Source organism: Nannospalax galili, unplaced genomic scaffold, assembly GCF_000622305.1.
Source record: "Nannospalax galili isolate Female #2095 unplaced genomic scaffold, S.galili_v1.0 scaffold655, whole genome shotgun sequence".
NCBI classification, from domain to species: Eukaryota; Metazoa; Chordata; class Mammalia; order Rodentia; family Spalacidae; genus Nannospalax; species Nannospalax galili.
In genome coordinates, this window is record NW_008337285.1 from 1,338,937 (window position 1) to 1,364,633 (window position 25,697).

The 25,697-nt window shown below is 36.5% G+C and overlaps 1 protein-coding gene across 1 annotated transcript in view; it reads right to left on the reverse strand.

The window, feature by feature from the left end:
* Nucleotides 1-25,697, reverse strand: part of Agbl4 (ATP/GTP binding protein like 4) — a 1,438,400-nt gene that overhangs the window by 1,250,073 nt on the left and 162,630 nt on the right. Inside the window, exon 3 of the mRNA XM_017797967.1 lies at nucleotides 2,769-2,893. Coding sequence (XP_017653456.1) covers nucleotides 2,769-2,893 — 125 coding nt within the window. The remainder of the gene's footprint in view (nucleotides 1-2,768; nucleotides 2,894-25,697) is intronic.

Here is a 25,697-nt window from a genome sequence, read left to right on the forward strand (position 1 = left end):
CTAAAATATTATGATTATTGAGACAGTGGTCCACAGAAAGAGGATAAAAAAGCATCAGGCCCAGAAAACCAAATTAACGTGTTTTGGTTTCTGATTGTAACATAGCATAGTATTGCTTATGTAGTTAAAACCCAGAGATATGGAGAAAACATTTCCAATAACTTTGAAAATAAATGTTCATAAAACATACCTAACTTTCTTATCAGAAGAACCCCTTTGAAAACGTCCTTGTTACTTGCTTATTTAATTGATAAATAAGATTGCCATAGAGGCCTTGTAGGGAATTAGGACAATTAGTAATAAAGTGAAGTGGGTGTTCGCCTCTCCTACTGAAGCCATTTGTGAGTGATAGCATGGTGTCAAGGAAGAGTCCCTGAATTCCGTACACTGACAGTCCCTGAAACATGAAGCAAGTACAAAGTGAAACTTGCACAACTATGGCTGTGACATATTAAGCAATACAAAGAAAATCCTAGAAGAGCAAACAAAAATAATGAAATGCATGAGAAATTTGTTCAAAAGTCTGTCTCGTATACCATAATTGAAGGAGCTAATTTTCTCCAACTCACAAATCAGCACATCCCTACCCCTTTTCTTATGAACATAAGCTGTGTAAATAAAATTTTCATGGAATGAAAGACTTTCTGTGACCCACAATTTAAAAAACTGTGTAAGTGCAGAGCTACACCTCAGTGTCTAAGAAGAGCAATCAGCCCCTTTACTAGGAGTTAATGGGGTCTTAGAAGCAGTAGGGAAACCGAAGGGTATTTATTTGCTGTACAGAAGGAAATGAGTAGTCCTTTTTATGAATTTTGAAATCTTCACACTTTTATACTGCTTTTACAAAAATACTTCTCTTCCTTCACATAAACTGGCTATACTTCAGAATATTTGTTTGCTTTTTTAGAGATGTGTTTATTTGGAAGGCATAAGTTACTGACAGGAGTTGGTAACACCAACAGAAGAATGAGAGGGCATACATTAACCTGTTGATAGCAAGCGATCTTTGGGCGAGGGGCCATTTGGAATGCCAAGAATCAAGTCTAATACTGTGGCTAAATCCTTTGCTGTGATGTATACACTCTAGACTCAATCAATAATATAGATTTTAGAAAAGGGATTTTACAGATTACTGATTATTTTGTGCAATAAAAATAATCCTAGGGTAGGTAAAGTGCAGGTTTTCCCATGACCAAGAAAGAGAAAGAGTATGATGTTATGAAAATTGTGAAAGGAGCTTTGTCGTGGAAGATTAAGTAAAACTAAGAAGCAAAGCTAGGACTTAAAGTTGTCATCCAGGGCCTTTATATAAGAGGTTTAGCTCTCTTTGTTTTTCTCTCCATTCTCCTAAAATTCTGAGATGTCACATTTAGCAGTGTACAAGTATTTCCTATATTCAATTCCCACCAGTTAGTCGGTAAAATTCAATAAAGATTACATACTCCTGAGTCCTGTGTCCATGATATTGTAGGAAATTAAAATAATTATTAGTAAAGTGTCCCCATCTTCTGCTGAACCCATTTTCCCAGGAATACCATAGTGTTAAGGAAGAGTCCCTGAATTCCAGGCACTGACAATGCTTGAAACATGAAGCAAGTCACAACTGAAAGGAACATTGAGAAATAAGCAGAATTCATTGACTCATAGATACACCTCACTTTTCCCCCAATACACTAAGAAAAGACAAGCCAAAGGAAGAAGGGACATGTTGAGTTACATGGTTGTACTATCATCTTCATTAAAAAAAAAAAGCATAAAATCACTGTGTGTGCAAAGTTAGTGCAGTCTTCCCTGATTAGCTGTCCGAATGTAATAGAATTATGACTTGGTTTCTTAGAATTAGACTTTTGCTAATGTTATTCAAAGCATATGTACTTTATCACAATATTTTCATCAATATTCTTTCATGCAGAACAAGATTTCAAAAGGATTATAAATCATGCACTGTTAGGAAGCTGAAGAAATCAAGATTAAAGCAGATTAATATGTTCATAAAATTTAAACATCACATAGAAACACAAACAAAAAAGTTTTCCAGAATCACTGAAAAGTACTGTAAAACAGTCTCTGACTTCTTAAGCAGAAAAAGTTTAGAGAAAATATACAATTATATGAATCATATAACCTGGGGCTGGAGAGATGGCTCAGCAGTTGAGAGCACTGACTGCTCTTGCAGAGGACCCAGGTTCGATTCTCAGCACCCACATGGTGGCTACAAGCTGTCCTTAACTCCAGTTCCAGGGGAATCTGAAGCCCTCTTCTGACCTCCACAGCATTGCACTACACAAGTGCACTCACATACATGCAGACAATACACTCAGACACATAAAATAAAAATAATAAAATATTTAAAAAAGAATCATATAACCTTAAAAATATAAACATTCTGCCACACAAAAAATAAAAGATTTTTCTGAAATTGAAACTTTTGAGAAATGCCTTTCTGAGTCTTTACTAGGAAGACATAACATCATCTTATACACACAGATCACTTCCAATGGTTTCTTATGTGTCCTACAAGGAAGTGTCACATATGAAAATGGTGCAATAAATAAAAAAATATGCTACTCTGAAAATTTTGCCTTATTTAGCTCCTATTAGGAAATTAACTTACCATATCTTACCTATATGTCTTATCTCTTCAAACAAAAATCAATCATTGCTACAGATATAGAAATATAGTCTACTACAGTCACTATTTTGATTGCTGTAAAAGAAAACAGAGTGCATTCTTTTACAAAACCACACCGACAGTATCTATCACTTACCTGTGATTCTTTCACATTTTCAACGGTAAAGTTGAACCAGACTCGGAAGCGTGGATTACAGGTATCTGGCCTAATGAACAGATCATACTCAAACTCAGAGACCTGGTCAACCCGGCCAAGATTACCTGGTAACAACAACAACAAAAAGAGAACTGTGTTTTATAAAAGGTCATGTAGTTCAATGATATATGTATTTCAGTATTGTGAGCTCTGATATTAACACTCATCTTCATTTGGCAATGGTACGTCTAATATTCTTAGCCTTTGAGACTGTGAACAATGAATGTAGCACAGATGCTAGTGCAGATTGTGGTACAGTCATCTCTGCTTGGACCTTATAACCTAGACCCTTTATGCAATGACCATCTTTAAGAGATTAGGTTCATATTAGGAAAACTGTAGTATGGTCCAACAAACCAAGAAATAAATCACAAACTTCAGTTTCCTTGTTAGAAAGAGGAAGCTGGTAGTAAACTTCTTTAATACACTGAAACTTAGTAAATCTTCACACTAGGACTATGCAGGTTGCTATACCCAATATCAACAGCTAAAGGTTCAAGATGACTACAAACAGCATCAAGGCAACTAACTGAGAAGTTGGTATTATATTGATCTTAAAGAACACAGCAATATCTTACTTTAAGATGAGCTCTAGAGTGTCTGTAACCAAAGGAATGCTAGGAAATAAACCTTCAACTTATATGTACCCAAGTTTTAAATTACTTCTTCCAACAGTTGTATTAGTATGTCATTCATTTTTTGTGAGCATGAATTATATACAATAGGTGGAGAACTAGCTAGGAACAAGGAAAAAGTATTCTACTTCAACTGACATCAGTTGAATGACAACAAATAACTGATTTGCCATCTCATGGTCTTATGTGAAAATGAAAACACTGAATTATGTAACCTCTAAGGTCCTTTCAGTTATGATCTTTAGCTACCTAATTCTAGGACTGATCAGGCAGGTGATACAATATAGTAAGATAACCCTCCGAAGTCTTAACACAATTAACTTTAGATTGCTTTTATTTGTGTCATTAAACCTTAGCCTGCAAAAACAATTTATTTCTCCTTCCAGAATTAGAAGAGTACTTCCATTTAAGTATATTCATACTAAAAACTTACACTGATGTGGAAGTACATACACGGACTAATGAGGATCAAATATTTTCACCTTAACTTTTCTTTCAATTGTATTCATACTCTCCAAGGTGATCCCTTACATCATATTTACCCCTTAAAATGCTATCATCAAAACTGTTTAAGCTATCTATTATAGTTGTATTGCAGAGTACTCATTACACAACGACACTAAACACAGGATCAAAAGATTAAGGTTAGGAACTGGAGAGATGGGTTAGTGGTTAATAGCACTGACTGCCCTTCCAGAGGACCCAAGTTCAGTTCGCAGCATCCATATGGTAGCTAATGACTGTAACTCCAGTTCCAGGGAAGGCAATGCCCTTTTCTGGCCTCTGTGGGCATTGCAAGGCACAGGTGTACATACATACCTGCAGGCAAATCACTCATACACGTAAAATTTTTTAAAAATATTTTTTAAAAGAGATTAAGGCTAGTTTTAGATTTTCTACTTTCATAGTGACCTTGGAAAATTCATTTAAATTCATCCAACATCTTTTTTTCTCATTTATAAAATAAAGATTATGGGACTGGTGTGATGGTTCAGTGAGTAAGGGTCCCTGCTGACAAGTCTGACAGCCTGAGTACAATCCTCAGGATCACACATAAAGACTATTGGTTGTATTGTGTAGTTATTTGTGCTAAACCATAACTATAGCTCTATATTATCTGAAATACTTCAACTAAGTATCACTTTATGGTCTTTTGGAAACATACTTGAAAATTAACCAATAATATTTGTAATGAAATACAAGGAAACAATAAAAGACATCAGAAAGCCCAATCGATGTGGAATAATAAAACAACTGGAATATCACCATCCCTGACTTCAAGTTAAACTACAGAGCAAGAGTAACACAAACAGAATGGTACAGGAAAAAATACTACATTGATAAATAAAGTAGAACTTAGGACCCAGATATAAGCACATTCTCCTATACTCACCTTATTTTTGACAAAGAGGGTAAAAATATACATTGGAGAAAAGATGGCATATTCAAGAAATGGTCTTGGTCAAACTGGATAGCTACATGTAGAAAATGAAACTAAATCTTTTATCTCTCAACCTGTGGATCAAGGACCTCAACATAAGACCTAATACCCTGAATTTGACAGAGAAGAAAGCTAAAAATGCATTTCAATTTGTAGATATGTGGAAGATTTTCCATACAGATGTGGGAAGCTCAGGCATTAAGATCAACAACTGACAAATGTGACCTCATAAACCAAAGGAGCAACAGACACCACCATCTGAATGAAGAAGCAATCTGTAGAGCGGGGAAAACTCTTAACCAGCTATACATCTAACAGGTTAGTGTCTAGAATACACAAAGAATTCAAAAGGCTATAAACATGTAAAAAATCAAATAATCCAATAAAAAATATGGGAACATGGAACTAAACAGACAGTTCTCAAAAGAAGAAATACAAATGACTGAGAAATATTTTTAGAATGGTCAACATCCTTAGTCGTTGGGGAGATTTCATCTTACCTCAAGTCAAAATGCCATATATATGATTTCAGGAAAGGGGAAAATGCTTCATTGCTTGTGGAGGTGGAAAGTGGTACAGCCACTATTAAAATCAATGTGGAGGTTCCTCAAAAAGCTAGAAGCAGACCCACCATATTATTTAGTTATATCACTCTTGGGAATGGTCCCAAAGATTTCTATATTCTACTATAGAGACCCTTGGTTATCCATGTACACTAATGCTCTATTCACAATAGACAAGAAATGTAACAGCCTAGGTATCCATCAACTGATGAATGGATAGTGAAAACATGGTACATAATAGAATTATTATTCAGTTGTAAAGAAAACTGAAATTATGAAATCCAGAGGATGAATGGAGCTGGAAATAATCATTCTTGGTGATGTAACTCAGACTTAGAAAGACAAATTTTACATGTTCTGTGTCTTCTATGGATGCAGTTTGAATCTTTAGATGAGTGTGTTGAATCCACAGATATCAGAAAACTAGTAAAGGGTCATGGAATATAGGGGAAGAATAGAATGCAAGTGCTATGGAGAGATAATAGAACTGGAAAAGTTAAGTGCAGTTGGGGAATGGGAGAGTAGGGTAAAGGAGGGAGACACAATGTGGAAATACTACTGTAGAAGCTTTCACATATATATGTATGTATGTATGTATGTATGTATATATATATATGTGTGTGTGTGTGTGTGTGTGTGTGTATGAAAGTTTATGTTTAACTACTGTTACCCCGTAACAGTGGGTAATCTTTCTCCCAGACACTACATGCTATAAAACAAAAAGCCTAGTGTCAGGTATGGATCACATCCTTTCCAGCTGTTTGTCAGTAGAGTCTGCCAAACATTAAACCCTATTGTCATTGCGCTTTGTTACTCTCCCGAACTTTACAGTAAGACTCCATTGCTGAAGACATCTCTCATTTTTGAGTCATAAGACATGGGGAGGTTAAACTGATTCTGAACTGGAAGCCTTATCCCTTTGGCTAACTTTCACAGTGATGGGAGGTTCTATGACTACTCCAGAGGGGAAAAGTCATCAATAGTCTTACTCAGCTATGAAACATGACTGCTGGCCTGGTGAGATATGTCCATCAGTAAAATAGTGGCATAAATGTTATGGGAGTAACCAACCACCTTCGGAGTGGATTTAAAGTAGATTATCCTGTACCAAGGCACATACAGAAAGCATTAAATAGATTCAGTTGGATTAAGAAAATAGCACATATGTGTAATTGCCCTGTTGTGCTTGGAAAACAGTTTCCTTGTATTCATCCACCACTTCTGCTCTAACAATCTTTTAACCCCCTCTTCTGCAATGATCCAGGAGCCTTGCGAGGGAAAGGTTGTGATGTAGGTATCCCATTTAATACCAAGCACTCCACAGTCTCTTATAGTTGCTGTGAGAGGGAGACTCAGTTTTTTTAACAGTGTGAAGTTGGGTAAGTTGATCAGGCTCCAAGGTGTTGGGCCCACACTCATTTGGAAAACACAAATTAAAATCAATAGACCTTCAAAACAATAGAAATGAGAGGGAATTAGGGATGGTGAAGAAGATCTGAGAGAAGATAGAAAAGAGGAGAATATGACTAAAAAATTTTATGAAATTCTCAAAGAACCAGTAAAACTATTATTAAATAATAGGACATGAAATTGTTAAAGAAAAGTGGTGGGAGGGTATAAAGGAGGAATTGGAAAGGAGGGAAATTGGGGTAAATTTAATCAAAACACGTTATACACATGTATGAAATGCTCAAACAATAAAATGCATACACACATTGATTATGAAGTCAAAACTAATAGAACCCAACAATGAATATCTCCAATATAGTAAATTTTTTATACAGATAAATAAATGTCTTATGTATATCAAAGTCAAGATATGTGAAAGATAATATAGTGACATGGATGTGAAAATCAAAATCCTAGTTGGGGTTGCAAGGCTTGCAGATCTTTGAAAGAAAAGGCAAGTTAAGCTTGAAGGGTATGTAGCCTTCCACATCTCAAGTGTGAGAAAGCAGAAAGCTCATCCTGTGAAACAAACCAAGCAGAATAGAGAAGTAAAAGGGCAAGTTAGAGAACAGTCAGTCAGTATGGACACCATCCAGTGACATAAGGAATGAAACAACATGAGGCTGAAGAGGAAGATCAAGTTAAAGAAATGGGTAACCATCACATGATGTTCTAAGAGAAGAGCAATATTTTGAAATAGAATTTTAAATATTTCTCTAGTGGCAGTTTAAATATAACATGAGAGACTTGGAGAAAGCTGGAATTTGGAAATATGAATAAGAAAAATATATATCAATGTAATATGATAGATCAAGCAAGAATTAATAAGGACTTTCATAAAGCAAAGAGTTGATTATACAGATTGAATCTATAGGTACTTGGTGAAGAAAAACTCTTTTAAACTGATAATTCTATTTAAATATTTAGTTGACTTTCAAATGAAAGAAAACATGAGCCATAAAAGCTAATAAAATTGAAATATACAAATTTCTGTTTTATATTTGTAATTTTGTACATTCATGCCTTCACATAAACTTCTGAATACACAAACCTAAAATGGCTCATTCTTTCTAGTCATGAACTTCTGTGCTGTAAAGTAACCAAGTAACCGAGAGAGAACAGCAGTAGGAATAAATGGGAATATTTAAGTGAGAGGGGGTAGAGGCAGGGTTATACAAGAAACTGTGGGAGTAAAGGTAAATGAGGAGTTTAAGCGAGGGGGAACCATAAGGAGACATTTCTCAGGGGAGAAATGAGGAAAATGGGGTTACTTTAACTGGGGAGTTCATGGGGGGGTTAAACATGGAGAGAGGAGAGAGGCAAGAGAAATAATGCATAGCTAGTGTAAAAAGAAACAAAAAAACACAAAGAAAATCATATTACTCCAAAAACTTACTGAAACATTACACATACAATATCCCTACATGAGTCCATGTGTATAGCTGAACACTACATAACAAGAAACAGTGACAGAGACGATAAGCCTCCCTTTCAGTTGTTGGTCAGGGTAGTTCAAGAGATTTCCAAAATTATACAGGCTATTATTACCACAGCCCTTGATTGCCTCCCAGAACTTGAAGGTAAGATTCTATTGCTGAAGACAGGACATACTTCAGACACAAGATTTGGGGCAATGAAGCTTGAACTGACCCGGAAGCCACCTCCCTGAAGGCTAGCATTCATAGTTTTGGAGAGTACTATGCAAGCTGCTAAACAAGAACATCAATAAATGGTCCAACCCCAACTTTAAGGTCTAATAACCACAACACAATGACTGGCACAGCAAACTATATTGAAGAAATAGCGACGCTTTTATTTTGGGGGTAACCAACAGCTACCTAATTGGATTTAAAGCCCATGAAATAGGAGAAAATTCATGTCTGGTACTATAAACATAGCCAAATGCACATATCTAGAGACATCATAGATCTTACAGAAAGCCTTAAGACTATAAAATCCCTAGACAAATGCAATTTCTTACTGTGTGCAAAAATATGGATCCTTATATTTAGAGACAAGTATCCCAGTCACCACTCATCAAAGAAACTTCTTTTACAACAGACGGAGATTATTCCAGAGTTCCACAACTGATCACACAGAGAGATTGTTTGTGAATTTCCCAACACTAAGTGACACACCTACAATGCAACCTCTACATCTAAGTCTCATGGAACATAGTACAACAAAAGGCCAAAAGAATACTAACGCATCTCTCAACTCTCATCAGTGAAGCTCTCTCACACAACAGAGGGTCATGAACACAAAAGGACACAAATGGCCAAAGCATAGAGAATGAGTCTGCAGAATGTTGGTCCTTGGACAGGACTCCTACATTAAACTCCACCCAACCAGGGCTCAAGTAACATTGTGGAAGAGGAGGTAAAAAGATTTTAAGAACCAGGGAGAAGATGAATGACTATATGTTCCCAATCTCCTGGGACCTTGCTAATATGAACCTACAGCAATGATGCCAGCATGGACAAGACCCATGTAACTCAATCAGAGAAAAACTCAGAATAAATTTGTGGAAATGGGAAGCAGGTCCCAATCTTAGCTGAAGAACTTCTGGCAGTTGATTACTGCTGAGTGAGGAAAGCAGATCTTCTTAAAGGGAGGGATTCTAGATAGGCTGACTAGACCTCAGTGAATGAACTTACACTGAGGGATATCTGAGGATCCTAACTTGACTCAATAGGCCTTAACACAAATGAAAGAATGCATGAAATCCAGTGGGGGTGTATGGGAGGGTGCCAGTTGGGAAAGAGGTATAAAGATGGTTAAGATGTCCTGTATGAAATACAAAAAAATTTATTAAAAACTTGATTTAAAAAAAATAAAGAAATGGAGAGAGCTAGTAGCCCAAATCCTAATGTGAGTGATTATTTCCATCTGGAGTCATAGAAATTGATTCTCTAAGGGAAAAAAGTGTGATTTCCTTGAAATATATACTTATAGCTATTAATCAGTAAATAAATATTGAATACATGATGAATAATTGATGCTCTAGATTTCATCATACAATGCCTAAAAATAGGGATTTGAAGGTTAAATAGAATTTCAAAGTCATTCTTTCTCAAAGATTAAAAATACTTCTGTAAAAATATTTTAAGTGTATCTATTCTTAATTAGAATGGTCAGAACACTGGGTTTTATAGTTGATTACCTTTGTGACCTTGAACCTGCCCTAAGTCTGAAAAGTCTCACATAACTTTCTATATACTCCCAGTTAATCTTCTCTTAGTCTGTGATAAGAAACACCTAAGTGGTCTTCTTGACTCTCAGTTCTAATCCCATCAAGCCCCTCCTTTAGGACGTTCAAAATTGCACTGAGCTGCCTTTCCTGGCTTTTGTACCACCTGAAGAATAAAATACAAAATCAGCCTGTCACAAAAAGCTCCTACAAATCTGCTCCTAGACACCTATGTAACTTTATATATCATTCAATTTATTTCCTTGTATAGTTTTATTTACTGTTTCTGAAAACAGGTATATCTTGGCACATTTATTCAAGGTTTACCCACAGAGTCCTCTCACAGACATGTCTGATCATTATATGATTGCTCAATACTTCCTTTTCCAAAATGATTTACATAATTAACTTTTCTCTATTATAAACTCATACTACTTTCATTGCTCCTTGATAATAACATCCATAATATGACAAAGGGGTTAAATACTGTACCAATGAATCAGAAAGAATGGTTTTAAGTCTATGCTCTACTGCTCACAAAGCTTAGTAACTCTACACAAGTTAATTAGCCTCTAGAAAATTTAACCCCATTTTACTGCGAAAATCATGTGCACATGAAGACTTTTCTATACATGGAAAACAGAGCAATTTAGTGAAGAAATCAAAGAATCCATTAAGGAAAGGCCTAGCACTCATAGTGAACAATGCTTATCAGAGAAGTTCAGTATTTGTCAGTAAATGCAGTGTGGGTCCTATTGGAATGAAAGGGTAAAGTAGTACTGTGTATTTTGTATTCTGCACAAGTAGCTCAAGAAAGGAAGAGTATTGAATGGTATAATTTAAGAACCACATCCCACCTGGAACCCGTTTGTGTGGAGCACTCTCCTTTATTCTTAGTTCTAATGGAAATATCTAAGATTCCCTGAAAGAAGTCAAATGTTATATATGAAATCCCTTGATTCTCTTGTTTGTAAAAATAACTCTTATCCTTTCAACTCCTTCCCCATTCTGGCTCACTGAACATACACACGAAAGATAAGAAGGACAAGCACGTGTGGACATAGTAGATAAAGGGCCAGGAAATTAGACCTCACTGGAAATAGAACCTTATCAGAACCTTGATCATGGGTTTTTCAATCTTTAGACAATGAGAAAATAAATTCTGTTGTTTAAGTCATGTAGACTATGGTATTTGTTATGGTTATTTAAGCAGACTAGGAAATTTAGAAATAGAAAAACAGAATAAGAAATTAAATGAGATAAACACTTATTTTTTTTAGATTTTGTCCTAAAAATATTTTACTTACTTTCAGAATATAATGGACCTTAGGTGGATGTGGTGACACAGGCCTTCATTCCCAGCACGTGGGAGGCAAAAGTAGGCATACCTTTGTGAGATCCAGGCCATCCTGATCTACAGAGTGAGTTCTGGGCAAGCTGGGGTTACAGGGAGATCGTATCTCAAAAAAAATCCCCCCTCAAAAGAATAAAATGATGGACCTTATCATATGAATAATATGGCTCCCCATCCCTTAGAATCCATCAATAGCCAATAGTTCAGCAGGAAGAGGAAGGATTTCATGACCTACTTCTGTATTCATGACTGGCCACTGACAGGTCCAGTCTTTTGGATGCCCAGTTACAAAAACCATACATGATTGCAGTGGCTGTGTCATGCCCAGAATGTATCATTTTTCAAGTATTCTCCGTCTTCAAGTTCTTACATACTTTCTGTTCCCTCTTCCATAATATTCCCTTAGCTTATAGATGATGATTTTTTTTTTTTAAAAAATGTCTTGTTTAGGGCTGAGCACTCAAGGATCATGTTTTCTTGACACCTTAAGAAACCTATTGTCTCTGCATTCATCAGCACTCTTTGCAAGGGTAAGTTTCTCTGATTAAGACTGAAAGTAGTAATTGGATGCCATATCAATTTATCTAAACAACAGGACCTAGGACCACCCTAGTTTTTGACTGAAAATATGAGATTTGAAATCCCTACTGTGGAATGGGCCTCAATTTCAATCAGAGAGCAGTTGGCTGCCCCCCATAATAATTTTTCCATTATTGCACTAATGGGCACATCTTGGTATTATAGCTTCTAGGATTCATACCTGGGTTAGATGGTTGATACAATAATTTTTAATAAAAAATAAGCACTTAAGGAAGGTTGTGATTGACCTAACTAGGGTTAAATGCCAGTTCCACCAATCTAGAGACCAGGATGCCAAGATTTCCTACAATTAGTTGTTGACACTTTTGGAGAAATGTACTCTATCTCACTGAGAAGGAGGTGAATGGTCATTCAGCCAACCACATCAATTTGTATTGATCAGAGAGGAAGGCATTGGTTGAGGGTGACAAGTTAAAAGTTCCAACTTGGGTTGAGGATGGTTCAGTAGCAGAAGACCTGTCCAGCATGTGAAAAGGATCTCAGTTCAAACCCCAGTACTGAAAAAAAATTTCTGAGTAGTACAGTAAGAGAATAAATTTTAAAGATTTTTCAGATACATCATGATTGTGAATCCCATGCAGTATTCAGGTGAAAATATTCAACACCTACTAAATTTTTTTCATAAAAGTGATATATACATATCCCCTCAGCCCATGAGGGCTATATTCTAAGATGCCCAATAGATAAGAGAAGCCACAAATAGAATGTATCCCTTAAATTACTATATTTTCCGCCTTAAGTATTTATCATACATTATGGCTGTAACTTTTGCAATTTAAGGTACAACAGCAAAACTGTCAAGATTTCTTTTCTTAATATTTTATTTATTATTTTTATTTTATGTGTTTGAGTGTATTGTCTGCATGTACATAAATGCTCCCATGTCACGCAATGACTATGGAGGTCAGAAAAGGGCATAGATCCCTTGGAACTGGAGTTGTTTGTCACTGTTTGGGTACTGGGAATCAAACCCGGGTCCTCTACAAGAGCAGTCAGTGTTTTTAACTGCTGAGCCATCTCTCCAGTCCCACTGCAGATATTTCTTTTTCTTCTTCACAATTTCACAGATTTGTTCTTACTGTAGATCTCAACATTCTCAACATATATTAGGTGTTTTAAGTGGATATATTTCACATTTTCACCACTGCATGGCGTCTCTTTGGCATATCTGAATTGCCAGCATCACAACTCTTGTACTTGAGAGTCATTGGTAAATAAATATGGGTCAGTTGAAACTGGACAAGCCAGTGAAAAAGCTAAGGGACCAAAGGGGCCGTAGAATATACTGTCTGAATGTGTTTTACACTGGAATTATTCATATCCCAGGTAGCCTGGAGCAGGATGGTGTGAGATTTCATCAAGCTACTCAAAATGGCACATCATTTAAAACTTGTGGATCACTTAGTTCTGGAATTTTCCATGTAATATTTTCAGATCAAAGTACTGAAACTGCAAATGCAAAAATGTGAAACCAGAGAAAATAGGGACATTAATGTTGTAATATATGTGATTTAGAAGAAAAAAAAGACACAAATTTCATTTCAGCACCTGAAATAAAACACTAGATCCAAGGACTATATCTTTACAGTAAAGAACACTTGAAAATAATGAAATAAGAGCCATTAACAGAAAATTGCGCCAAATGGAAAGTCTGAAAATGTCTCTTAAAATATTTACGATTTGCCTTATTTTCATGAAAGAAAATACTGCTGCAGCTTAGGTGGATTACCACCATATAATTCTACCAAACAAGATCTACTGTCCTGATTGACAGTCACATATACTAATACATCTGTGAAACTCTCTACTTTTTAGAGTATCAAAAGAATTGCTCATGAACAGAAAATTCAGTTGTGTTCATCTTGGAAAAGCATGCTCCAAGTCTTCTGAAATTTACAGGCACCTTTTAAACAATCATCTTGGGGGAAATCAACAGCTACCTAATTGGACTAAAAGCCCATTCAGTGGGAGGAAATTCAAGGGTGGTACTGTATACACATGGCTGGAGAGGTCACAGATCTTAGAAAAAACCCCAAGACTGTCACATCCCTAGACAAATGTAATTTCTTACTATGTGTAAAATGTGTATCCTTATATTTACAAATCTCCCAGGTGCCACTCATCAAAGATGTTTTCTTTTACATGAGACGGAGACTATTACAGAGCACCACAACTGGTCACACACAGACATTGTCTGTGAATTGCCCAGGCCTAAGTGACACATCTTCATTTGCAACCTATACACCTAAGGTACATGGAACGTAGAACAGGGGCAAAAAGGACACTGATGAATCTCTGAATTCTCATCAATGAAGCTCCCTCATGCAACAGAGGACCAGGAACACAAAAGGTCTCAAATGGCCAAAACATAAAACTTAAGAGTCTGCAGAATGCTGATTCTTGGGCAGGACTTCTGTATTAAACTTCACCCACCGAGGGCTCAGGAAGCATTGCAGAAGAGGGGACTGAAAGCGTGTAAGAGCCAGGGAGGAGGAGTACAATCATATGGAAACAGAGTCCTACAAGCTCCTGGGACTCTGCTCATATGAATCTACATCAATGGTGTCAGCATATACAAGTTCCATGCAAATTCAAGAAGACAAAAACTCAGCATAGAACTGAGGAAATGGACAGATGACCCCAATCTTAGATGAAGAAATATTGGCAACTGATTACTGCTAGGTGAGGAAGAGCTGATCTTCCTAAAGTGGGGAACTAGATAAGCTGACTAGGCCTCAGTAGATGAACTTACAACTGAGGAACATCTTGGTACACTAACTTGACACAATAGGCCCTAACACAAATGACAGAATGTATAAATTCCAGTGGGGGGTATGGGAGGGGGGTCAGTGGGGGCAAGGGTGTAATGATGATTACAATTGATTGAGAAGTTCTGATGAAATGCACAAAAATTCAGTAAAAACAAATTTAAAAAAAATGAAATGTTCTAAAGTATAGACATTCTCATAAATGGACTTGAACTCTGACTCCTTATTATCTGTAACTACATGCCTGGAGGTGAAGTGATAGTTTCTAAATCTTCAAATTTCAAAGTTGAGTTCAATTAGGTATTTATAGAAATAGAAAAAAATATTGAAGATGCTTCTCATAGACACTCAAATAAAAGCTGACAATTACTTTGATACAAGAATAAATAATAAAGCATAAGGGTTTTATCAGCTCCAAAGTAATTTTCAGGTTGCATAAAATCTTCCTTTGCTCCACGTATAGAGCACTTTACCTCTATTGTCCTATATGTTTAGTCTTTATAAAATATTTACTATGTTGCTTCCCAAATATTGATAAAAAGCATTTATTACTGGAAAAGGAAAATCCATTTTGAAAATGACAAGATTATCCAGAATAACTATAATTATCACTTTTTTAAAAGCTCAGAAAGAAAATAGAAGTCAAACAATTTGAAGATTTTCTCAAGTCACACACTGTGGTTTCCTACAGAGAATTTTCAAAATAAGAAATAGACTTTGAGGGTCTTATACAAGCTTCAGGCAATATGAAAAAGAGGTCAAACATTCTGCTAGAAAGCACTGTTATCTTCAAAACAACTTATCAGCCATCTTACAAGTGCCTCCCTATTTACAGCTATCAGTCCCTGAGGTAGTGCACCCGAGGGTGGGCCTCAATGACGTTGTAATGAGTTTGCCAGGAACCATAAAGGAAACAAATGTTGTAACAATGTATCATTCTCATCCCAGAAACTTTGGAAGAGACTTTCTTTTGGTGAGGTACAATAGAGGCCCAAAATGTGAGTGGAGCTGAAAGAGAGGGGCAGCTTAAACATAGCTACCAATGTTCATTTCTCTTCTAATAAGCAGACAAATAGAAGGGCATTAAAGAGTCTGAGTTGCAGCATTGTCTGGAATGATCAGAGATTATCTAAGTCAGCTCTCCATTCTCCTCAGGGGCCTTACCTGCAGACAAATCCATAAAATTCAAGTTTCAAGGGGCAGGCTTTCACTCTCAAGATGGCCTGTTTATTAAAAGGAATAAAAATATGATAAAACTATAAACACCTGCTACAGATTAAAAATAAAATGTCAAATCCTTCCCCCATACACCTAAGATGTCTCCATATTTTTTAATCATTTATAGAACTCTAATCTACCACTCTATACAGAGAAAAGTATAGAGCATGGCGAAAGGGAGGATAGAAAATTAAACCTTATCTTAGAGCTGTCAATAATTCTATTGTTGGAGATACAAGTGAAGAGAAAAGGCAGAGGCAATCTTTGTCTTTTAAAGAGGTATTTTTGTTCAAAAAGCAAATTACACAAAGTGCTCTGTTTTTATCAATATGCTGCCAGGTTTTGAAATACTATTTTTCATTCAAACAATAAAAATCTTGACAAGTAAGCAACAGAAAATCACTAATATATTTGCAGATGCACTTAAATCTACACAAATTCTTTAAACAAAAACAACCAAAAAACAGTCCATCTTAGCAAAATTATTGCACCATTTGGGCCTCAAATCCAAGGTCACTGAGGAACATAAGAAACATAATTCTTATATGTCCACAAAAAATTCAACAAATGTTCAATAAAAGCTACAAATGAGAAGCTGTAGAAAAGACCTAAATAAAATTTCAAGAACAGAAAAATCAAGGAAATATTTTTCTAACTTCACAATTGAAATTAACAAAATAATTCTCAAGTATTTTCATTCTCAAAAATAATCGCTTTTTAAAAAACTACCCCTCTAAAAGACATTTTGGCTAGTTGTGGCTTTCTATGTCTCATGAGGAAGTTTCCTTGGTGAGAGTTGAATGATGCATTACTATTCTCTTTGCCCACTGTTCCAATGTTCCTGAGTTTTGTAGAAGCTGCACTGTAGTTGCACTCAGGGAAGGGCATGTCACACACACACTTATTCTCTGCATTTGAACAGTTGTGGAACTCTGTAATAGTCACCATCTGCTTCAAAAAGAAGCGTGTTTGATGAGTGATGAGAGCTATACTTGTATATAAAGATATATATTTAGCATGCGGTAAGAAATTATGTTTGTCTAGGGATGTGACAGACGTAGGGTTTTCTCTAGGATCTATGACCTCTCCAGCCATGTGTATTTGGCTATGTTTACAGGGTCACACATGAGTTCCCTCCCATTGAACAGGTCTTAAGTCCAATCAGATAGCTTTTGATTTTGCCCAAGATACAATGCATCACAAGTACCCCCATTTACCCCTTGATAACACCATCTCCTACTAATCTCCTCTCACAAGCTCCTTCTTCCCTTCAGTCATGCTTCCTTGTATAATCCTCCCTCTTCCCTTCCTGGTTATTTACCCCATTTTTGTCATTTCTCCCTTAATAATATCTATCTACTATTGTCCTCCGTCTCTTGAGCTTCTTCTTATGATTTATCCCCATGGTTCCTTTCTGTTTCCCTGGCTCCTGCAGTTATATCAGGATGGTGTCATTGGTTCTCTTGGTCTTAGCCATTCTGACTGGGTTAAGATGAAATGGTAAAGCGGTTTGATTTGCATTTTCCTAATTACTAAGAATGCTGAACAGTATTTCAATGTGCTTCTTACCCATTTTTATTTCTGTTTTTGAGAGCTCTCTGTACAGATCCATAGTCTATTTTTTAAATGAGTCATATTTTTTCTTACTCTTTGTTTTCTGAGTTCATTGCATATTGTTGATATTAATCCTGTATCATATATACAGCTGGTGAAGATTTTTTTTCCCACTCTGTGGACTTGTTCTTCACTAGTTTTGTTGTTTCCTTGGCTGTATAGAAACTTTAGTTTATTGCAGTCCCACTTGCCAACTGCTGACCTTAATTTCTGAGCAACTGATGTTCAATTAGAAAGTCCTTTCTTGCATCTATATCTTGTAGGGTACTGCCTATGTTTTCTTCTAACACTTTAAACTTTTCAGGCTTCACAGTGAGGTCTTTAATCAACTGGGGTTGACTTTTGTGCAACATGATAAGTAAGGATATAATTTTTATTCTTCTACACATGGAGATAAAGTATTACCATTAGCATTTGTTGAGAATGCTTTCTCTCTTCCAGGGTGTTCTCAGCACCTTTGACAAGTAGCAGAAATGGCATGCACTCATATTTGGCTCTTCTATTAGGCTCCATTGATCTACATGTCTGTTTTGTGCCAATGTCATGCTATTTTTATGACTACAGCTCAATAACATAGTTTGCGATCTGATATGTTAATCCCCCCTGAATTGTTCTTTGTGCTCAAGAATTCCTTTGGCTATCCACTGCCTTTTGTTATTCCATATGAATTTTGGAATTTTTTCCTGTTTCTGCGAGGAATGTCAAGGAGATTTTGATTGAGACTGCATTGAATCTATAAATTGTTATTGGTAGGATGATCATCTTCACAATATTAATTCTACCAACCCATGAACACAGGAGGTCTTTCCATCATTTGTGTCTTCCTCAATCTCTTTCTTCAAATATTTAAAATTTTCATTGCATATGTCTTTGGTTAGGTTTATTCCTAGATTTTTTTGAGGCCTTTGTGAATAGGAGTGTTTTTAGGAAGTCTTTCTCTAAGTGCTTGTTATTGGTATACAGAAAGCATACTGATTTTTGTTAATTGATTTTGGATTCTGCCACTTTGCTGAAAGTGTTGATCATTTCTAGAAATCTTCTGGTGCAATTTTTGGATCTCTTATGTATAATATCATATCATCTGAAAATAGGAATAATTTGACCTGATCTCTTCTTTTTTAATTAGTTCCCCTTTAATTTCCTTCTCTTTCTTATCACTTTAGTAGAGTTTCAAGTATTATGTTAAAAAGGAGTGAGGACAGCCTTGTTTGGTTCCTGATTTTAATAGGAATGCTTCAAGTTTGTCTCCGTTTACAATGATGATAGCTGTTGGTTTGTTATATATAGCTTTAATTATGTTATGTTCCCTCCAGTCAGTTCCCTCTAGGGCTTTTATCACCAATGCATGCTGGATTGTGTGAAAGGCCTTTTCTGCATCTATTGAACTTATCATGTGATTTTTTGTCTATGGCCATTTATATGATTTATCACATTTATTGATATATATGGAACCATGCCAGAATTTCTGGAATAAAACCAACTTGATCATGGAGGATGATTTTTTGATGTGTGTTTGTATGCAGTTTGTGAGTATTTTGTTAAGAATTTTTGCTAAGAAGTTTTGCATCGGCCTGCACTGCTGGCTAGTAAGGGCCAACACATTCTGATATCATCTCCTAGCCTTGGATCAATCCCACTGAGGTTTCTTGAGAGCATCTGAATTTCCTGTAGCCTCCCTTTTTGAGTTGCCCAAATCCTGCCACTCCCATCCCTTTGCTTTGGGGCAATCTTTAGTCCTTCCCATTGATACAGGGCTCAGGCCTTCACTACTGGCTAGTGGTGGCCTGTGATGGCTAATCCTGGGTATCAAGTTGACTGGATCTAGGATTAACTGAAATGAGAGAGACCTTCTTGACTGGATCATCTGAAGCTGGAAGGCAAATCCTAAATATGGGTGTTACCTTCTGATGGCAGAAGAAAGCACTTGCTTTTTGCCACTTGCCTTCTCTCTTGCTGGTGTGAGTTTGTCTTGCTGCTCTAGACTGAAGACTAGCAAATCTTTGGAATTCATAACACCTTCAGCATTAGATTGCAACTACTGAGACATCCAGCCTCGTGGACTAGTTGACTACCGGATTCTCAGTCTCTCCAGTGTGGTGCAGACATTGTTGGACTACTTGGACTCTATCCTGTGAGCTAATCTGATAAATCTCTGAATATATTTTCATTCTACTAGCTCTGTTTCTTTAGAGAACCCTGACTAATACAGGGACAGCACATTCTGCTCCCATTCCCTTGCCTTGGACCTTGAACCCATCCCACTGAGGATATTTTAAAGTGCCTAACTCACCTGCAGGCCACCTGGGTGAGTTGCCCAAATTCCACCATGCCCATCCCCCTGCTGTGGGACCACCTCTAATGCCTCCACTGATTCAGGGCTCAGGCTTTCTCTGCCGACTATTTGGGTCTGAAACATTCTGTTCCCATAACCTCTCCTTGGGCTTTGCTCAAGGCTGCCAGAGAGGACCTAATTAGCTAGGGCTCCTTCACTCTCTTGGAGAGCTCTTGAGTAGCCTGCCTGGATCCATCTGGGTCCCTCTAGCATAAAATCAAAAGTGAAAACCCGAAGCCCAGAGCAACTAACTTTTCATACCCAATCAGAAAACAACCAAGCTACATCAACAATAGAAGTAGAATCAAACATCTAAGTCAGTCTGGAGTTTCATACCAGATATTCAAGCAACAAAAGAAATCCACAAGCCCAAACTACAACGAAGAAATAAAAATATGAAAAAAAATCATATGTCCCACCAAACCCCACCAGTCCTATAGAAGTGTTCTATAATGATAAATACCTAGAGGACACAGAATTTAAAAGAACAATCATAAATATTAATAAAAATTCAACAAATTGAAAAAACACATAAGTCAAAGAACTCAAAGAAGATAGGAATAAACTTCTGACTGAAGCTGAAGAAAATACAAATATATAGATGAATAAAATAAAAAAATTCAGAATGTAAAAAGTGAATTCAATAGAGGTAGAACTAGTGAAGAAAAGATCAAATTTGTGCATCATAGGCATAGAGGAAGAGGAATCCCAGGTCTAGACTGATCTTCAACAGCATTATAGAAAGAATTTTCACTAAATTAAGGAAAGATAGATATAAAAAGCATACAGAACACCAAATAGACCAGAACAGAAATAACCCATGGCACATTATAGTAAAAACATTAAATGTACAGAACAAGGAGAGAATACTGAAAGCTGCAAGAGAAAATCAACAGATCACATATTTTAAAAAAAATCAGAATTCACAGCTGATTTTTCATTGCAAACTATGAAACGCAGAAGAGCCTGGACCAAAGTATTCTAAGTTCTAAATGACCATAGATGTCAATCCAGAATGCTTTACACAGCAAAACTGTCTACCATAGTCAAAGAGAAAAGAAAAATCTTTCATGACACAAATAGACTGAAAGAATTCATGTCCACCAAACCAGTTCTATGGAGAATTGAAGTAATACAAAGGACTGAAGAAATAATTATACAAACACAAAAAGGACCAAGAACACAAAGATAAAATAAAATGACAGTAACCAATACACATCTTTCAATAATAACTATAAATATAAAGGGCCCCTACTTTCCAGTCAAAAGATACAGGCTAGTTGAATGGATTAAGAAACAAAATCTATCTTTTTGTTGTATGCAAGAAACTCATCTCACTTTCAAGGATACTATCTTAGGGTGAAGAGATGGAAAAAATATTCCAAACAAATGGCACTAAGAAACAAGCAAGTGTTACAATTCTAATATCCGACTAAATAAACTTCAAAATAAAACTAATTAGAAGAGATAAATAGAGAAGGCTACTTCACTTTGATAAAAGGAAAAATGATCCAGAAGGCATTACAATCATGAACATATATGCAACAAACTTCATTTAAAAACTTCATAAAAATAGTACTACAGAACATTAAGACGCAGACTAATCCCAACTCAGTAATAGTAGATGAGGTCAGTACTCCACTATTTTCAATACACATGTCAACCTACAAATAATAAACAGAGAGACAACTGAATTATATGATAGCTAATATGATCTATTCCATTCCTTGGCATATATGCAAAGGATTTATCCTCCTGCAGAGATACTTGTTTCTTGCTGCTCTTCACAGTAATTAAGAAATGGAAACAACCTAAATGTCCCTCAATTGACAATTGGATAATGAAAATGTGGTACATTTACACAATGGAGTTCTATGCAATGGTAAAGTAGAATGAAATCATGAAATTTGTAGATCAATGTATGGAAATAGAAACTCTTGTACTAAGTGAAGTAACACAGACTCAGAAAACTAGTGATATATGTTCTCTCTCATTTGTGGATCTTAACACCAAAACTTTTATGTGAGTATATATCCTGATGTAACCACAGAAGCCAGGAAAATGGAAAGAACCATGGAGGTAAAGGGAAAGAAAGAACCTGAAAGAACAAGATAGTAAGAGACAGATGTTACCAAAAGAGAAATTGAGAAAAGAGGGGTATTTAACTGTGAATGGACGAAGGAAGGTTATACAGAGAACCATAGAAGTGGAAGAAGGGGCACAAGAGAGTGGGAATAATAGAAGATAGATATTATCGAGGGAAAATGCTAGTACTTTAACTGGGGAGGGAGAAGGCAAGTTTAGACAGGAAGAGATGAGAGATAAACAATGCTTAGTTGCTGTGAAAACTCAGAGGGAATTTTATTTGTTCAAAAACCTACTGAAACTCACACATACAATATCTGTACATAGGTGCATGCGTATAGCTGAAGGCTACATAACAAGGAACACAGTGCCCAACAGGACAACCTTTAAGTTGTAGGTCAGGGTAGTCCAAGAGACTTCCAAAATAACACAAGCTATTGCTACAACACTTGATTACCTTCCAGAACCTGAAGGTAAACCCTATTGCTGAAGACAGCATACACTTCAGACACAAGACTTGGAGCAATGGAGCTGGAATTGACCTAGAATCCTCTTCCCTGAAGACTAGCTCTCATAATTTGCAAGCTGTTAATGGAGAAAAATCAATCAACAATCCAAGCCCAGCTTTAAGGCCTAATAACCACAACCATCACAGCGAACTATAGGAGTATTCAACAGCTATCTAATTGGACTGAAAGACCACTCAGTGGAAAGACAGCGTGCATGGCATGGTAAACATAGTCAAATATACATGGCTGGAGAGTTCATAGATCCTAGAGAAAACCCTATGTCTGTCATATCCCTAGACAAATGTAATTTCTTCCTGTATGTGAAATATAGACCCTTATATTTACAGTCAAGAATACCAATCACCACTCATCAAAGAAGCTTCTTTTTTGTTGTGTTTTTGTTGCATTGTTTTGATAGGGTCTCCCCAGTTGCAGCCTGTCTAGAAGTCACTATGTAGACCAAGTTGCAGTCACCCTCACAGTGATCCTCCTGCCCCTGCCTCCTGAGGGCTGAGATTAAAGGCGTGTGCCCCATGCTCAGCAGAAGCTTCTTTTTGTAACAGATGGAGATTATTATAAAATTTTAAAACTTTATCATGCTGAGAGAATAAGTGCCTATGAAATGCCCAACCCTAAGTGACACATATACAATGGAACCTCTACACATAAGGCTCACAGAACATAGTGGAACAGGACAGAATAGAAACTTCCCGTGACATATCATAGTAAAAACACTAAACGTACAGAACAAAGAGAGGTTACTGAAAGCTATAAGAGAAAAAATAAGTTATATATATAGGAAAGTCCATCAGAATTACAGTTGACTTTTTAATACAAACCATAACAACCAGAAGAGCCTTGAGTACAGTACTTCAAGTTCTAAATGACCACAGATGCAAACACAGAATACTTTACCCAACAAAGCTGTCAATCAGAGTAAAGGGGGAAAGACAAATCTTCCATGACACAAATAGGCTGAAAAAATTCATGTCCACCAAACCAGCCCTACAGAGAATATTCAGTACAAAGGACTAAACAAAGAAATGACTATACTCAAGTGATTATAGAAAGAAAAAAAAGAAGGCATAAAACACAAAATAAGACTAACATAAACAGAAAATAAAACAACAGTAAACTTTCAATTCAAAACTTTCAATAATAACTAAATATAAATGTCCTTAACACTTTGATTTCTTTGATTGTGAGGTCTTTAAAGTCATTGCACTGTTTGATCATGTTTATGAATATCCTTTTAAATTTTTGATCCTGGGGTTCCTCAGAGTAGTTCTCATTGTAGTGGAATTCTATAGGACTGGTAGGTTTTGGTGGGAACATATTATCTTGATTTTTCATAGCATTTGGTTTTTGTGTTGGAGCCTGGGCATATGGATTTCTTTTCATGCTTGGATATCTAGTATGAAATTTTACCACATTTTTGTTTAGTTGATGTTTGGTTCTGTTTATATTGTTGATATAGCTTGGTTACTTTCTGATTGAATAGTTGGTCTATACTTCAGGTTCTCACTTTTTTTATTTTTTTATTGGTGGGACAGGATGATTCCAGGCTGACTTGTCAAGTGCTCCCCAGCACGATGAATGGGCCTAGGTCCAATTCCAGACTATGGGGATCCAGTGATTGACTTCTGGCAATCTAGTCCAGAGCTCTCTGGTGGAAAGAGCAGAAGGGGGCCTAAGCTCAAGGCTGGAATGTGGGTAATATTGGAAGAGTCTAACAAGCTAAGCAGAGTACATATGAGGCCTGGAGGTGGGAGAATGGAGGTGGTTCTGGAACAGGGAGAATAAGATCCAGTGGATGGGATCTGACTTACCAGGATAGTCTGGAGGTCTTAGGTAGTATGAGTGCAAGGGGAACTAAGACCAAGTCACGGATGGGGACAGAATGGAGAGGATCTAACTAGGTAAGCAGAGTAGATGTGAGCTTTGTTGCAAGAAGAATGTAGCTGGTGCCAGAGAAGGGGATCAAGACTCAGTGGGTGGAATCTAACTTACTAGGGTAGCCCAGAGGTCTCAGACAAGATGAAAAGGGACAGGTCTAGAATGAAGGCAGGGATATGGATAGTATGGGGAGGGTATAATGGATAAGCAGAGTAAATGTGAGCCTTGGAGCAGCAAGAGAGGTAGAATTTTGAATTATGCTTTCAGAATTGACAAGGTCTTGGATCAGCAAGGATGGAGTTGGTACATGAACAGGTTGGCTGGTATGTTAGGGTGGGAATTCATAGATCTGGGGTGAAGAGAACTCGGATGGCTGGATGCATGGAAGTCTCAGGGATTGAGCTCCAAACCACAAGTCTGGAATGGGGGAGGATCCCCAGGACACAGACTGGGCTGAGAGCTGAGATGATGGGGATTGATTCATTCTGCTAAGACAAAGTCTGCATAGACCCAGGTTAGGATTCCTGTGTCCCAGGGAAGTCTGAGAGCTAAAATGGCAGGGTGCTAGGGAGTCATAGGGAAGGAACACTGCATAGTAAATTATTAATATAAGATGTTCCTAACCTGGAATCAAAAATTACATCTGGAAAATATACCAAGGAACTAAACACATATAAATGAAGAAATATTTAATATTCATTGTAGCATTGGTTATAGGAATAAAATTTATTCAATAATGAAAAACTAAGAAATTATGGCACAGTCATATAACTGAACACCATACAAAAGATAAACTAATGCTATATGTACTACCATGGGTAAAACTTTAAATATCTAATGTTAAGAACAAATTCAGATTGAAGAATAATGCACATAAAATGATATAAATTATACATGACTATTAAAAATTATGAATATAAAACTGTGTAAGAATAGATTAAAGAAATGTAAAGTGGCTGAGGACATTTCTCAGTGGTAAAGCACTTGCCTCATATATACAAGTCTTGGGGTTCCATTCTCAGCAGGAGGAGGGGTGAGAACATGTAAGGATGCTAAACAAAACTATAGGAAAAACCTATAAGCCACATTAGAAAAAAATAACCTGAAGTAAATATGCCAAAATTTGAAGGCTCTTAAGATTGACTATAAGATTACAAATAAGATAGAGTGTAATAGAACTGTAAAAGTAAAACTATGATATATTAAGTATAAAAG